Source organism: Phycodurus eques, chromosome 17 (genome assembly GCF_024500275.1).
Source record: "Phycodurus eques isolate BA_2022a chromosome 17, UOR_Pequ_1.1, whole genome shotgun sequence".
NCBI lineage: Eukaryota > Metazoa > Chordata > Actinopteri > Syngnathiformes > Syngnathidae > Phycodurus > Phycodurus eques.
The window spans coordinates 16,727,971-16,741,546 of NC_084541.1; the positions used below are offsets into that span (position 1 = coordinate 16,727,971).

General features: G+C 42.3%; 1 protein-coding gene across 1 annotated transcript in view; it reads left to right on the top strand.

The window, feature by feature from the left end:
• The window catches only part of pof1b (POF1B actin binding protein), a 22,116-nt gene extending 8,925 nt beyond the window's left edge, over positions 1–13,191 (top strand). The window contains exons 2-12 of the mRNA XM_061702448.1: positions 6,044–6,276; positions 6,842–6,866; positions 6,958–7,032; positions 7,106–7,198; positions 7,283–7,396; positions 9,096–9,248; positions 9,337–9,456; positions 10,304–10,441; positions 11,389–11,456; positions 11,560–11,684; positions 12,038–13,191. Of these exons, the coding sequence (XP_061558432.1) occupies positions 6,044–6,276; positions 6,842–6,866; positions 6,958–7,032; positions 7,106–7,198; positions 7,283–7,396; positions 9,096–9,248; positions 9,337–9,456; positions 10,304–10,441; positions 11,389–11,456; positions 11,560–11,684; positions 12,038–12,054 (1,161 nt within the window). The 3' untranslated portion in view covers positions 12,055–13,191. The remainder of the gene's footprint in view (positions 1–6,043; positions 6,277–6,841; positions 6,867–6,957; positions 7,033–7,105; positions 7,199–7,282; positions 7,397–9,095; positions 9,249–9,336; positions 9,457–10,303; positions 10,442–11,388; positions 11,457–11,559; positions 11,685–12,037) is intronic.
• Positions 13,192–13,576: the final 385 nt, after the last annotated feature.

Here is a 13,576-nt window from a genome sequence, read left to right on the forward strand (position 1 = left end):
AAAGAATGATACCGTAGGTGTGTCGCTGGTTCATGTGAGTGAACTGTCAGCGTAATGTTGACCTCCATATGCAAATAGTCATTGCTTAGTCACTTAGTTCCTCGCTTACCTAGGCAAAGACGTTTGAGCATTTATTCGATATCCTTGATATCCAGCTTAAGGTCCATGTATACTAGTAAGCTCTTTTGTCCTCCCTCGTAGGATAACTTTGGCAGACTAGTATGACAAATACACGTTCGTGAGGAAAAATTGTCCACTAGTTGACAACTGCATGCTACTAGTACTAGTAGTGACATCTCTAATAGTAGAAGTTGAACACAGTTTTGCCTCACTAGTAACATGTAGTTGTCCTAGTAGTGTGCAGAAATGTCATTCATTAGTGGAACATTTTTTGTTAGTAAGACGTACCGTTGTCATTCCACTAGTACCCCTGTGTGGTCCTACTAGTGCCTTGCTTCTCTCAGTCATCTGAGGACAAGCTCTATAGAAAACTGAAGAATGGATAATGTGCATCAAATGCATTCAATGTGTTTAAAATAGCCTGTATGTTATGCTACACCTTACAACCTTCTGCTAGTTAGCTGGCTAGCTTTAGCCTGATTGAATGCTGTTTAGCAGCTTGACGTGCACAGCGAGAGGCGTTAGCTGGCTGTCAACTTGAAGTGGCTACTAGCAGACACGTTTGACGACGCAAGGACGGAAACTTTCCAGCAAGGCTGACTCTGTGGTTTTATGGGGAGATGATAAGCAACGTTTCACTGGCTTCTCTTGCTCATCTCTGCCTGGGGCTGCTTCGTCGAGATGTTCGTTCTCAGAGCTGCAAGGAATGCGCGGCCTTCTCAGCTAATTATAGGCCACCTTCGCGGGGCTGTAGCAGTGTGCTCAAGGAGAAATGCCAAAAGGTACTTTGTGTGTTTGTCGAGAAAACAAACTGATTTGGATTGTTTGGCATTCAGGTGCTGCTTTAAACTAGTGGCTACTTTGTAACCGTGAAGCTGTCAAGCAGGTAACAGTGCAATCATTTTGAACGCTGTTAAGCAAGGCACACACATACCCATTTGTAGCAGATTGACCAATTTGTATTTTTATTTTTATTTTTAAATGTCAGAGACCCTACACATAACGAGGCAAAACTCGTTTACTGTTCTTATCTGACAATTGCGAGTCGACTCCCTCAAACTAGATCGACCGATCTGTGATCAGCCATTTGTATTAATTTTGAAATATGTGCTTTTATTTTGAAAATGTTTAAGGTTTGCCCACTAATGTCTCTCCATAAGCTTGCTAAACTCACCCGCTAGTTATAGAGGTTATGTTTGTTCAAAACCTTTATGTTTTGGCTCATAATAGCGTTATAGCGTTATATATACCTTTTTAATAAGTGTGGGAACTTGTATTGTATATACAAAAATGACTCTGGCTGTACAAATGTTCTTTATCAGTCATTTTCTGAACGTTTGCCTTTTCTCCATCTTTAGTCTGCCCGCAGTAAGTGCTCAACCTGATATGAGCATGTTTTTATACCATTTACGACACTTAATTTTTTTTTTTTTAAAGGTCTTTAAGCACACTTTTAAAACAACACAAACGCATTCAAACACAAGGGTTTAACATAATTGGTCAGTACTACTTGGAGTTTAAAGGAAACCTGACACTCTGACGCCACAGCGCGTTTGCAAAACAAAACTTTATCAGGCAGAAACGCACGACAGTACGTTCAGTTCACGTTCGCCCAAAATATGAATGAGTTCAATGAACTTTCGTTCCCGTTTTTTTTCAATGAACTTTCGTTCATTGAACTTGTTCAGCTACAACCATGGTTGTTGCTTTCAGTTTTAGTGTCAAGATAAATACTGACATGCAGAGGGGCTGTGACTACTGACATGAATGAAACCCTCCCCCAAGGTATGACACCATTACACTATTATTGCCGGACTACAGCTCAGTATTAACTTACAATTTAAGTGTTAGGTGGTATCACTGGTGGAAAGAAGATTTGTTTTTTTATTTAATTGAATGAAAATGGTGGTTATGAAAGCAGCCAGAAAACCCAGTAATAAAAGTGTGTGTGCATGAATGGTGATGTTGTCAGTGTGTGACACGGTGCCTCTCAGAGTGTAACCCAAGTGGTTGTTATTGAGAAAGAGTCGGTTCACCACAATGCCTCTTTTGAATGAGTCTGTGTTTCTTATAATGTACAGTGATCCCTCGTTTTTCGCGGCTAATGGGGACCAGAACCCCCCGCGAAGGGTGAAAAACCGCAAAGTAGGAATTTATAGACTCTTCTGCTGATGGTGTAGCACATAACCCCGTCTCTTATTACGCGGAGTTACCACACGATTCGCTTCCTTATTGAAGCAGTTTTGCGGATGTTTGCTTCCTCTTTCTTGATGTAGATTCATTCACGTCATAATGGCGTGCCACAGATGCATAACTTCTGCCCTCTTTGATCATATCTAAAAGTTTCACTTTTTCGCTCATGGTCATCATCTTCTTCTTCCTCTTGGGCGCTCCGGAGGAAGCTTTCGCAGGGGCACGGCGCTTAGGCGGCATTGTAAGGGCTTAACTAATCGAAAAAAGTTAGCGCTTAAACCAAAAAAAGTTGCCACGAACACAACAATAAGATACAGTATGCGAGACAGTCAACAGCGTGGACGAGAGACAACAAGGGAAGATGCTGGGTGAGGCTGCGACGATGCGCAGCCAATCAGCTCACGGGATAAATCAACTCGTGCGCTCGATGTCACGCCGGGAACCAATCACGCGCCTTGTATGAGTGCCCGCGGCATGTACAGAATAGTACAGGCATGTACAAAGCCTCTGAGTCAACTCATCTCTTTGTTTGGCATGCAGGGAAACCTCTCTCGTGCATCAACATGAAACAAATAATGGTTATTCCTGTAAGTTTACTGTTTTTTTTTTTTCCCTTGAAAAAAAATACAATACTATTCACATAACGTTATGACCTTTGTCCCTAAACGTGTGGACTATTCTTGCACGTTTAGGACTTTTTTTCGGTGACAAAATACATCCACTTTCGCAAGTTTAAAACTTTTCTCCCTTGAAAAAAAATACATGTATTCTCTTCATTTTTTTTCCTCAGAAAATTGATGACTATTCAGTTTCCATTCCTCCGTGATGTTCCTTTTTATTTGGTTTGAAACTCAAGTTCACTTAACATAACTAATTATAATCGTTGAGTTAATAAACAGCCGCGGCAGCTATTTGCAGAAATGCTTTTCTCATCTGGTGAGCTCAGCGGTGCCTTTGGAATTTGTCGTCTGCTGGTTATCTGCACATCGAAAAGCCAGCCAAGCACTTTCTCGTATTGTGTGACAATGAACGCTGCCACCTCTGTCCCACATGTGACAATGTGGGTCCTAAAATGTACTTAAATTACACGTATCTAAACATAATTCACAAAATTGGAGCATTGAGTTGTACTGCAAGTTATGTTGGTGCAGTTTTCATCAAGGCTAATACAGCTACAGTGGTACCGAAACTAGATTATTTCCTCACATTCTATTACGTTTTGACATTTATATTTTACAATACAGTGCTATTTTTCTTGATCAAAAACAAAGATTTTTTAAATTTTATTTCCTATACATGTAAATTGAGTTAGAATCTTAGACAAGGTGCCACGATTTTATGCGTCCTCGTCTAACTGTTACGATGGGAACAGTAGACGGTCCGCGACCGGTTTTTGGGCTGGCATAGCTCGCTTTCTGCCCAGGAATGACTGACATGCGCCGACACACCCATGTAAATCCCTCACATGTGTTTCAGCCTTAATTGGCAGATGTGTCAGATGTGACCATTTTCCTTATCTCGGAATGCTTTAATTCAAGTCAGGGGATGCGGAGCGTGAAGTACTAGGAGACTCCGAGTGGGAGTCGCATTTGATTGCTCAAGAGTTTCTTCCATAACCGTATAATAAAATAGAGGTAGTTGAGGCCATTATCTACTGATAAGCTAAATGTAACACCAGGAAGGTGTTTTTGTCACCGTCGTGCCAATTTCTGTACTTCCCTCGAGTCCTTGTGGAATCTGGCGGAGCGGCTCTGCGTAGCCACAGGTGTTTACGAATCAATGACACCAATGCTCGGCGTGAGAAGCGCGCACCACAGGATGGTCTCAGTCGGTTAACTTAATCAATCAGGAGCACCTGAATGTTCCTTAATTGACATTTTGGGCTTTTTTAAGCTTTCTAACTTTGTCGGGAACCATATAGGGACGGCTAATAAGAGGCACGCTTGCATGAGTTTGGTGGGGAAGATCCTGATAACCAGTATTTGTGGTGAATTGGAATTAGCAATTAATAGCATTAGGAGCATCGACAAGCATGTTAATGAGTAAGCTAGAGCAATCCTTGTATATAACAGTTTCCTTCCATTTTTATTTGGCAATTTAAAAACGTCATTTTTAAAAAAATCTGAGTCAACAATTTACATTCGAGTTTTAGGTTTTTTGTGTGTTACATTTGAAAACAAGTAACAAAATAATGAGATTCATTTTTGGATTACCAACTGAAAATGGAAAGACTGACTGATTTATGGATCTAGGTTATTAAAAGAGTAAATCTGACAAACCGGTCTTTCAGTTCAAAGAACGACAACAACGAAAAAGTCAAACATCCGCCCGATTCCCCTATCAATCACATTCGCGGTGTCTTCAGGTGTCTTTGTGTCTGCTCACAAAAGAGAGAGTGACAGCTGGATGTTTACAGAGTGAAGGTGCGCTCATTTGCACGGCATGACTGCAGATAATAGGTTATGCAGCATTGAGTAGGACTATGTGAGTACAGATAAGAGGTGGCAGTGGACGTGTTTGGGCTTGTGTTGTTTCACACAGAGCGAAGCAGTGGTTGACATCATGGGATCTCATTTTTAAGAAAATCCATCTCGATTTGTTCTTTTAAGCAACACTAGGTGTCAAGGCTTGCTTATGCTTATACTGTACGTCGAGGCATCCGTGGCACAATGAATCCAGCAGACAAATCCGACACGCTATCTACATTAGCATCTCCTTGGTGAGAAAAAGTAGTGTCTGCAATAAACAACCGGTAAATAACAGTAACTTCAATAATAAACATTAAATCAGTTACTCGTATCTTTAGTGGAGGCAGATTTGTTGCTAGATCGATTGTACATGTGTGCCGAATGTAATGTCCTTTCGTGTAATGTACATGTATTTATTCAATATTCTTAAGAGCCAGCTTAAGGTCCATGTACTAGTACGCCGTTTGTCCTCACTAGTAAGAGAATTCACCACACTAGTAGAATGACTAGGGCGCACTCGTAGAATGACTGTCTTAGTTGTAACGTTCTTTCCACAGCGCTGGCTAGCTATGTTCTGCAAAATGCGTACCGGCTATGCAAAAAGCGTACAGCCCGATGTACGTGGAAAACTCACATAACGCCATGTTGTATTGTACGTGTACTTTAGTTTGCCGTTAAAATTTGTCTAAATACTTTAACATTCATTGTGTTTAATGACTTAATACCGTTCGTGTAAAGTGCCTGTGCACATATTTGTTTTTATGATGTCACATCAGTTTGTGCTACCATGTTATTCATGCTAGTATGCTAGGTAATACTATTGATGAGCCTCACGTGACGGTATTTTGTTTCTGTTAAATAACAAGTACTGAATACAGTACAGTTCTTAATGTAACATGGGTTCATGATTGTGTACATGCTAGAAGAAATGCATTTTGATCCTTTCCATTTTAAGTGCTTCTTCTTGTCATCTTGTGGCATCTCTGCGCAATTAGTCATTCATTAAAATGGGATTGTGCTTTTTTTTCCAAAATGTTTTCAATACTCTACAGTATTTATACAATTTTAACGCAGAAAGCTGTATTTCTGTGCAGGTAGGTGCGTGCCCAAGTAAAAAACGTGATCTAGCAGGGCTGTGAACCCTGAACTTTGATATAGTTCGTTGTAATAGGAGATGTTTCTTCTCGCCAAATAACAAATGCTTGTATTGTGACGCTACCGTTAGCATAGTCCTGCAGCTAAGTTCGACACTGTGCTTCCAGGAGGAGGAGGACGAGGAGGCGGTGGAGGTGGAGGAGGTGGAGGTCATCAACATCATACAGCAGAAGCCTCCGCCGGCTATCGAGAAGATTTCCCGGACGGAGGTGAAGACCGACCTGAGCGAGGCCACAAAGATGGACACGCGCTACTTTGCCGCGCTGCTGGCCGACGTCTACAGGAAGAACCGCGACATCCACTCATGCATCTCCGAGCACGTTTCCAAGATCAGAGGACAGTAAGTGGAGTGCTCTACTCAGCTGCGTCTTTCTTCGGTACCTTCCAGACTGCCTGTAATGTTTGCATCTGTTTTCTTCTCAGAGGCGTAACGGTAGAGCCAGCATATTTGTGCGTTCACACAACCATTGCGTCTTCGACCATTCAGATAATTAGATACATGATGATTGGATGAATTGCTTTTAACCCAAACGGGCAAATGACCAGTGAGTGTACTGTGGTCGACCTCAACCCGCCGCCGTCGGTGGCCAGTATGAAAGGGGCTATAGCACGAGTAAAGGAATTTTAGAAAGGCCAGCCAAAAGGGAGACATTTGACACCCGCTTTTATACGTCACACCAGACACTAGCACCGACGTCATCTAATTACTGATCATGCAATTTTGTGGCATCTCTCAGTGAAAGAGGCGTAATAAAGAACTTGTCGACGGCTATGCGAAGCATTAATTTTCCCCTCATTGTCCTGAAATGGTCAGCCTAGTGGAGACATATGCATGTTGTTGTTTTATTATACAATAATCATAATGCAAGTTCCTCTTCATTTCCTTCCCGCATTTTGTGTGACAGGAAAGTGGATCTTGGCATTGATCAAGTGAGTTACCTCCAATGTCATTTAATATACGAAATAACACTAACATTTGTTAGACTGAACACATATTAATATCAATAATGTGTGCGTCTAGGGGGAGGACGTGGAGGCTCTACTCCCTAAAGGAGCCACTGAACTGACCAAACAGCAAATCCGCTACCTCTTGCAGGTCAGTTTTGAAGAATCATGTACTGAGATTACCGTGTCTTGCAAACTGTCAGCAACTTCGTGTGTCTCCGTAGACACGCCTGACTGCGGATAAGAGCATGCGTCTGTTGCTGTCTACCTTCAGCAGTCTGCGAGAGGAACTCCTCCACATGTCCGAAGACCTGCGAGTAAGACCAGCCACACTTTAGCACTGACCGTTTTGTTTATTTGCCCTGAAATACTGTATGTGCGGGTGCATGTGCGTGTTCTAGCGTTTGGAGAGCGAGAAGGAGTCTCTGGAGCGAGATCTTGCCTTCAAAGTGGGTCAGGCTCGCCAGTACGATAGCCTCTTGGAAGCGGTCCGCGAAAACAACCGACAGCTTCAGGTAAAAATAAGCCCGAACATCCTAAAGTTGTGTTTACGACAAGCAGAGCGGTTCAGTCTGTTACAGTTTGGAAGGTACACCCTGATCTGTTGTTTTAAAGTGTTCCTGAGTAGTATTTGTAATACTAAAAGCGGTACCTTTTAACGTATTCCTTAATTCTCACTCTCTCACTCACACAGCCTCCAAATAAGAGGCACAGCGTGCTTCTTTTAAATGGTTTGTCATTACCAGATGAAGTTTAAAACAAAAGAGAAAACATTTTATTTTTAAACACCAACATGTTCAACCAAACCATATACTGTAATTTTGTCCAACAAAAGTCTACTAACTCAATGCTAACATTTAATGCGAAATGCCATTACGGGTTAACGGAAATGATGATACCGTAATTTCTCGCGTATAATGCCCCCTCCCCAAAAGAATAATGTCAAAAGTGCGCATTATACAAAGGTATATGGGCAAATGGAAAAAAAACTTTCACATTTTATAAATGTATGCCGCCATCTAGTGGTTATGAAAAAGCTGTACACTTCCATCCATCCATCCATTTTCTGAGCCGGTTCTCCTCACTAGGGTCACGGGCGTGCTGGAGCCTATCCCAGCTGTCATCGGGCAGGAGGCGGGGTACATCCTGAACTGGTTGCCAGCCAATCGCAGGGCACATACAAACAAACAACCATTCGCACTCACATTCACACCTACGGCCAATTTAGAGTTGTCAATTAACCTACCATGCCTGTTTTTGGGATGTGGGAGGAAACCGGAGTGCCCGGAGAAAACCCGCACAGGCACGGGCAGAACATGCAAACTCCCCCCAGGCGGGGCCGGGTATTGAACCACGGTCCTCAGAACTGTGAGGCAGACGCTCTAACCAGTCGTCCACCGTGCAGCCTGAAATATTATTATTATTATTTTTTTTTATTTAAATATGATATATATAATATATTTATTTATGGTTATGTTATGTTTAATGATCATGCTTTTCTGAAATGCTTGACCGTTTAATTTGAATCTAATTAAAATAAAATTAAATGTTTCACCTGGTCTTACAAATTCTAGCACAACAATGTGTTTTCTAATTTACTAAATAAAAGTAGGGCTGTGAATTTCAAAATAAGAGCATCCATCCATCCATCCATCCACTTATCGTCAGTAGGGTCATGGGAATGCTGGGAGTGCTATCTTTGGGCAGGAGGCGGGGTACACCCTGAACTGGTTGAAAATAAGAGCAAGTAAATTAAGTAAGTAAAAAAAAAGATTACGTGTTTGAATAAAGTGCTTAACTTCAGAATAATTATTTGAAAAAAAATTAACAAAATACAGATAATACTGCATGTTTTGATCATATGGGTAGAAAAGCAAAATCATGTATTGTAAAAATGCATTATGGGGTTTTCCAGAATTTTGAGATCAACTTTGGGGGTGCGTATTATACATGGGGACGCATTATACCCGAGAAATTACGGTAGTTGTTGCGGAAATTACAAACCTTCAAAGAACTGCTATTTTACCACACACGGTGCAGCAACACATGCAACAGAGCATACAACAATGCTCACAGGCATATATTTTTTCCACTCTGTGGGGTTCACTGCAAGTGGAACTCGAGCGCCGGACCGTTCTGAGGGTCCACTGTATTATCTTTAGTTAGACATTATGCAAAGGCATCGACTCCTGACTACTTATCTTGTGCGTCCAGGTGTCTCTGAAGGAAACCACCGCCTCCCAGCGTTCCCTGGAGAGCCAGCTGATGAGCGCCCGCAACACCGACTCAAGCCGCGACTTCCACATGCGAGAGCTGGAGGGACGCATCAGGGCTCTGGAGAAGGAGAACGAGATGCTCCGACAGAAGGTAGCCGACACCGCCGTTTTAAGTAAGACCTCCTCACTTTAGCCCGAAAGTATCTGAATGTGTTCCTCTTTCCGAACCCCATTTGCAGCAATTAGGCCAATCCAGTAGCACCACGCTGCACATCAAGACCGAGGAGCTGTCGCGTCAGTTCAACGAGCAGCTCTTGACCATGAAACAAGAGAAGGACCAAGAGATCCAGCGGCTGCGGGTTAATCTCCCTCTTAAGGAGCAGCAGTGTGATACAGTGAACCCCCGTTTAACTTTTATTTTGTTTACATTGTATACAGTAATCCCTCATTTACTGCAGGGGTTACGGTCCAGACCACCCCCCGCAAAAAAAAAATCTGCGAAGTAGCGACCATGTATTTGTGCTATTTATATATATCTTAAAGTTATATGCATACACTTCATCACCAAATATCAATACAGTATATGCGTGTGAGGTGCAGATAGTGGATTGCCAACCATACATTCTAAACCATAGTCATGATGCGGACGTACTGTTGGCCGGCTATTTCCTGGCTATAGCATTGGCCACTGTGCTGTACAGTGACGGTGTCACTTGAGCCTACCAGCAGGTGTGCTAGGTATGTGCTTTGGATTACTGTATTTTGTTACTGTTGAATAAAGTGATTGAAAGAGCACCTGCTGCTGTTTCCCACCTCCCTCTATCCATACCACTTGTTATAGACTCCAATTCGTTGTAACTTGCGTTGGTAAGCTATATTCGATCAGTTAATGACGTTTACTTTACCTGAGACGTGCAGTGACGGTACTGTACAATAAAAAAAGAAATCAGCAATGCAATAAGTGTACTGCGATATAGCAAGGGACAACTGTATTTAAGAACCAAAGTGTTGAATCAAACCATATAATTCAGTCTAACATATGTATATTAGCTTTATGCTAACTCATAAAGACCATAGTGGGGCTATAGCAAGACTGTGAACGACTAATTGCGATATAGCGGGGGTTCACTATACATTAGATTGAGAGTGTTTTGTCTCGTTCCGAATGGGAATGCTTACCCGCCGTGCGCTTCTCCCTTCTTGCAGACTCAGATTACGAGGTTCCAGACAGAGATCACCACGGAGAGGTCGTCGTCCGCCTCGGAGAAGACCCTTCAGTTGAAGATCTCGGAGTTGCTCGCCACGCTGGAGCAGCGGCAGACCACCATCACCCGACAGGAGGAGGTCTGTTGCACCACACACACTCATGTAGCATCGCCATCTTTTTAAGCAACAACGCCACCCCCCCCCCCCTCCCCAACATATGGCACACCTCTCCACCCACATCTTTAAAAAAAAAAAGACCAAAAGGTTGCTAACATTATCAAACATTCTAGACGTTTTCAAAGCAGAGTTCCCCATATTGTCAACCGTTTTAGAGCCTTTGTTCTGATCTTCCAAGACCCGCAGAATATTGTGTTCGGTGACAATATGAGCACAGAAGGAATGAGTAGCCTCTCTTTTTTTCACCAGGAACAAAAACCCATTTGTTTCTACTTATTTCCATTCTTTAGTAATCAGCAGTCGAACATGGGTTGGTTTCACCAAGAACACCGGTTTCTGACAAAAAAAAGCTGAGAAAACGTGCTTTTTTGTGTGTGTGTGAAAAGAAACACATCAAGCAAACGTTTTTTTTGTTGTTGTTTTTTGCAAACGTTTTTTTTGTTGTTGTTTTTTGTCCTGCGGCTGTTAGGTCAAGCAAAATGGAGGATCTGCATCCCTTTTATGCCAAAACAGTTTTACTGTGTCACAGTGGAGTTTTTAAGCTGCCGCTGTGGTTTCTTACTATTATCATGGATATTTATTGAGAATCAGAGTCAAACAGAACAAGGTTTCTCGAGGGGAGTGATAAGACAACAAAAGACAAAGCACTAACTGTAAACAAGATGACAAAAGTAAATCCTTATATATCTAGAACAATGAAAAGCCCATTTAATATTATCATGTTTCATCAATTTAATGTAACCAAAAACCTCCAGATCTGACCACCAATACATTTTTAATCTTGCACACCTTGCTACAAAAAAAAAAAAATAAAAAATAAAAAAAAAAGAAATCCTGATTAGAGTTTCCCATTGACCAAGTCTACAGTCTACTGGCTGCTAATTGTCTCACACTTGACCTGCCTTCAGGAGATCCGAAAGTTGATGATGGACAGAAATGACAGCTCCAAGACCACCAAGACAATCATCACTAAAAGGTATGCTATGCAACAATATCACACACGACCACTCTGTTCATCAGTACCAAAATCCTGACCTAAACCTTCCATGTGGTTTCTGGCACTGGTTCTGACACTGCAGGTACAGGAACCACTACCCAATTCTCGGCCTGCTGGGTGACGATTACCAGACGACCTCGAGCTCACCTGTCAGCGAAGACAAGACCATCGTCATTGAAAGATCCGGAGAGATTATAGATTATACGGGTATGTAACATAAAGGCGTTAGCGTGATACTGTAGCCTTAGCCACATGCTACATCGTGCAGCATCACTCTTGAGACACAATCTTACTACCGTGATTTTTAAAATGTGTTTAAAGTGCTTAAAAGGTTATTATATGGTCTCTCTATGTCGCAGTGTTTGACTCTTTGTGGGTGGATCTGGTACATATCCCCTGCGATAAACGGGGGGGAAAGGTTCCAGATCCACCTGCGAAAGATGAACTGCAAGATGGCGGGTTCCCTGTACAGAAAATGAACTAGCGCCTCTTGGTGGTCAAAAAAGGCAATTATCCATACACTCTTGTAATGAAGTCATTGATTGCTTCTCCCTCAACAGGAATGAGTGAGCAGTAAGAACAACCTGAGGATCACCCGTCCCGTCCACTCCATCCATTCCGTAGGGTGGCTTTATGTGGGAACACATCTGATGATTTATTTTTGTACTACTAATACAACAATTCTGAAAATATTATTTTGCATTGACCAATAATGGGCAAACACTCCCTCACTTTTCCCCCACAAAGCCAGGTGGAATTGTCACTGTAAATATTGAAATGTATATATTTGTGAGGTGGTTTAGAAAAAGGGGGAGCTCTGCTTTGCTTTTATTTCTGACGCTCGTGTGTAATCGTGTTTTATTTGAGGGAGGAGCGCGGGGATGGAGGTGCTTGTGGTTTTCGAGTTTTACGATGGTTTCTAAAGCACAATATGATGTCAACTGTTATTTCTTCGCGTGAATGCTGTTTGTCCAGTGGGTGCTCATCTACAGCCTGATTAGCATGGGACGCTCACCAATTATCACTCAAATCCGCCTTACAAAAGACCTTAACTTTGATCACTCAGTCTGACATTTCACAAATGCTCCATGGTAGCTCGCTAATGCTAAACTAAGCCACGTTTCCACACCGGCAGACAGTTCGGCCCGCTGTGACTTGGTACTGTAAACACAAACGCGATAGTGTAACTAGCGTGCAGTCAAGAAATGCGACAATGTGTCTGGCTCCATCCTTTTGGTACCACTGTACTTGGTAGCACCAACAGGAAGGAGCCAAAAAGTAGTAGCACACAAATTTTGGTATCCTTAGCAACTTTGGACAACGGAAGGGATGGCAGTCCTACATATTCCCCGGACGTTGCTTACGATTTTCCATGGAACGCATGCCGTAAGCAACGAATGGGGAATTATTTTGAAATGAGTAGGATCTGTTCAAGGCCTGGAATGTCAGGAATTTTACCAATTCAGGAGGGTTTTGCCATTTTAGCAATGGAAAATAAAAACAAAATAAATTTACTTACCGTACCGAACCGTAGTGCTCGGTGGAAATAGCGCTACATGCTAACAGTAGGCTAAGCTAAACGAACTGGTTGTAGCTCCAGTAAATCTGCGAATAGACGATCTGCGTTCATTTTCATGTGTTTGTAAGTTGTTTTGGATGGCTATATTGCATCGTTCACTGCTGTGTTTGGGAATAAAAACAAAACTTCACTTTGTTTCGGTGTGTTTTTTTTTAAATAGTTTTTTATGTGGTTTCTCAAAAATACAGGAATACACTGTGGTGATTTAGACAACAGATGGCGCCATTTCCCCTGCGGGTCTCGCAGTGGAGCGTGGAATGAGGTCACGGCAGCTCTGTAGGGCTTGTTGGCTGCCCTGTTGACTGCTTGTCACTACAATCACTGTTCTCCTAAAGTTAAAACCCATCCCGAATGGCTTCTAACGTGTACAATCGAAAGCGACATGTGAGGGATTGGCATGAAAATTGAAGCTCTACCGCATTGTAATCCTTCTCTGCCCTCGTCTCACTTACACGTTTCTGGACCCAATCGATTATGCAGGCCGTTTGACGGTATGTAGGCCTCGTGAATTAATTATGAG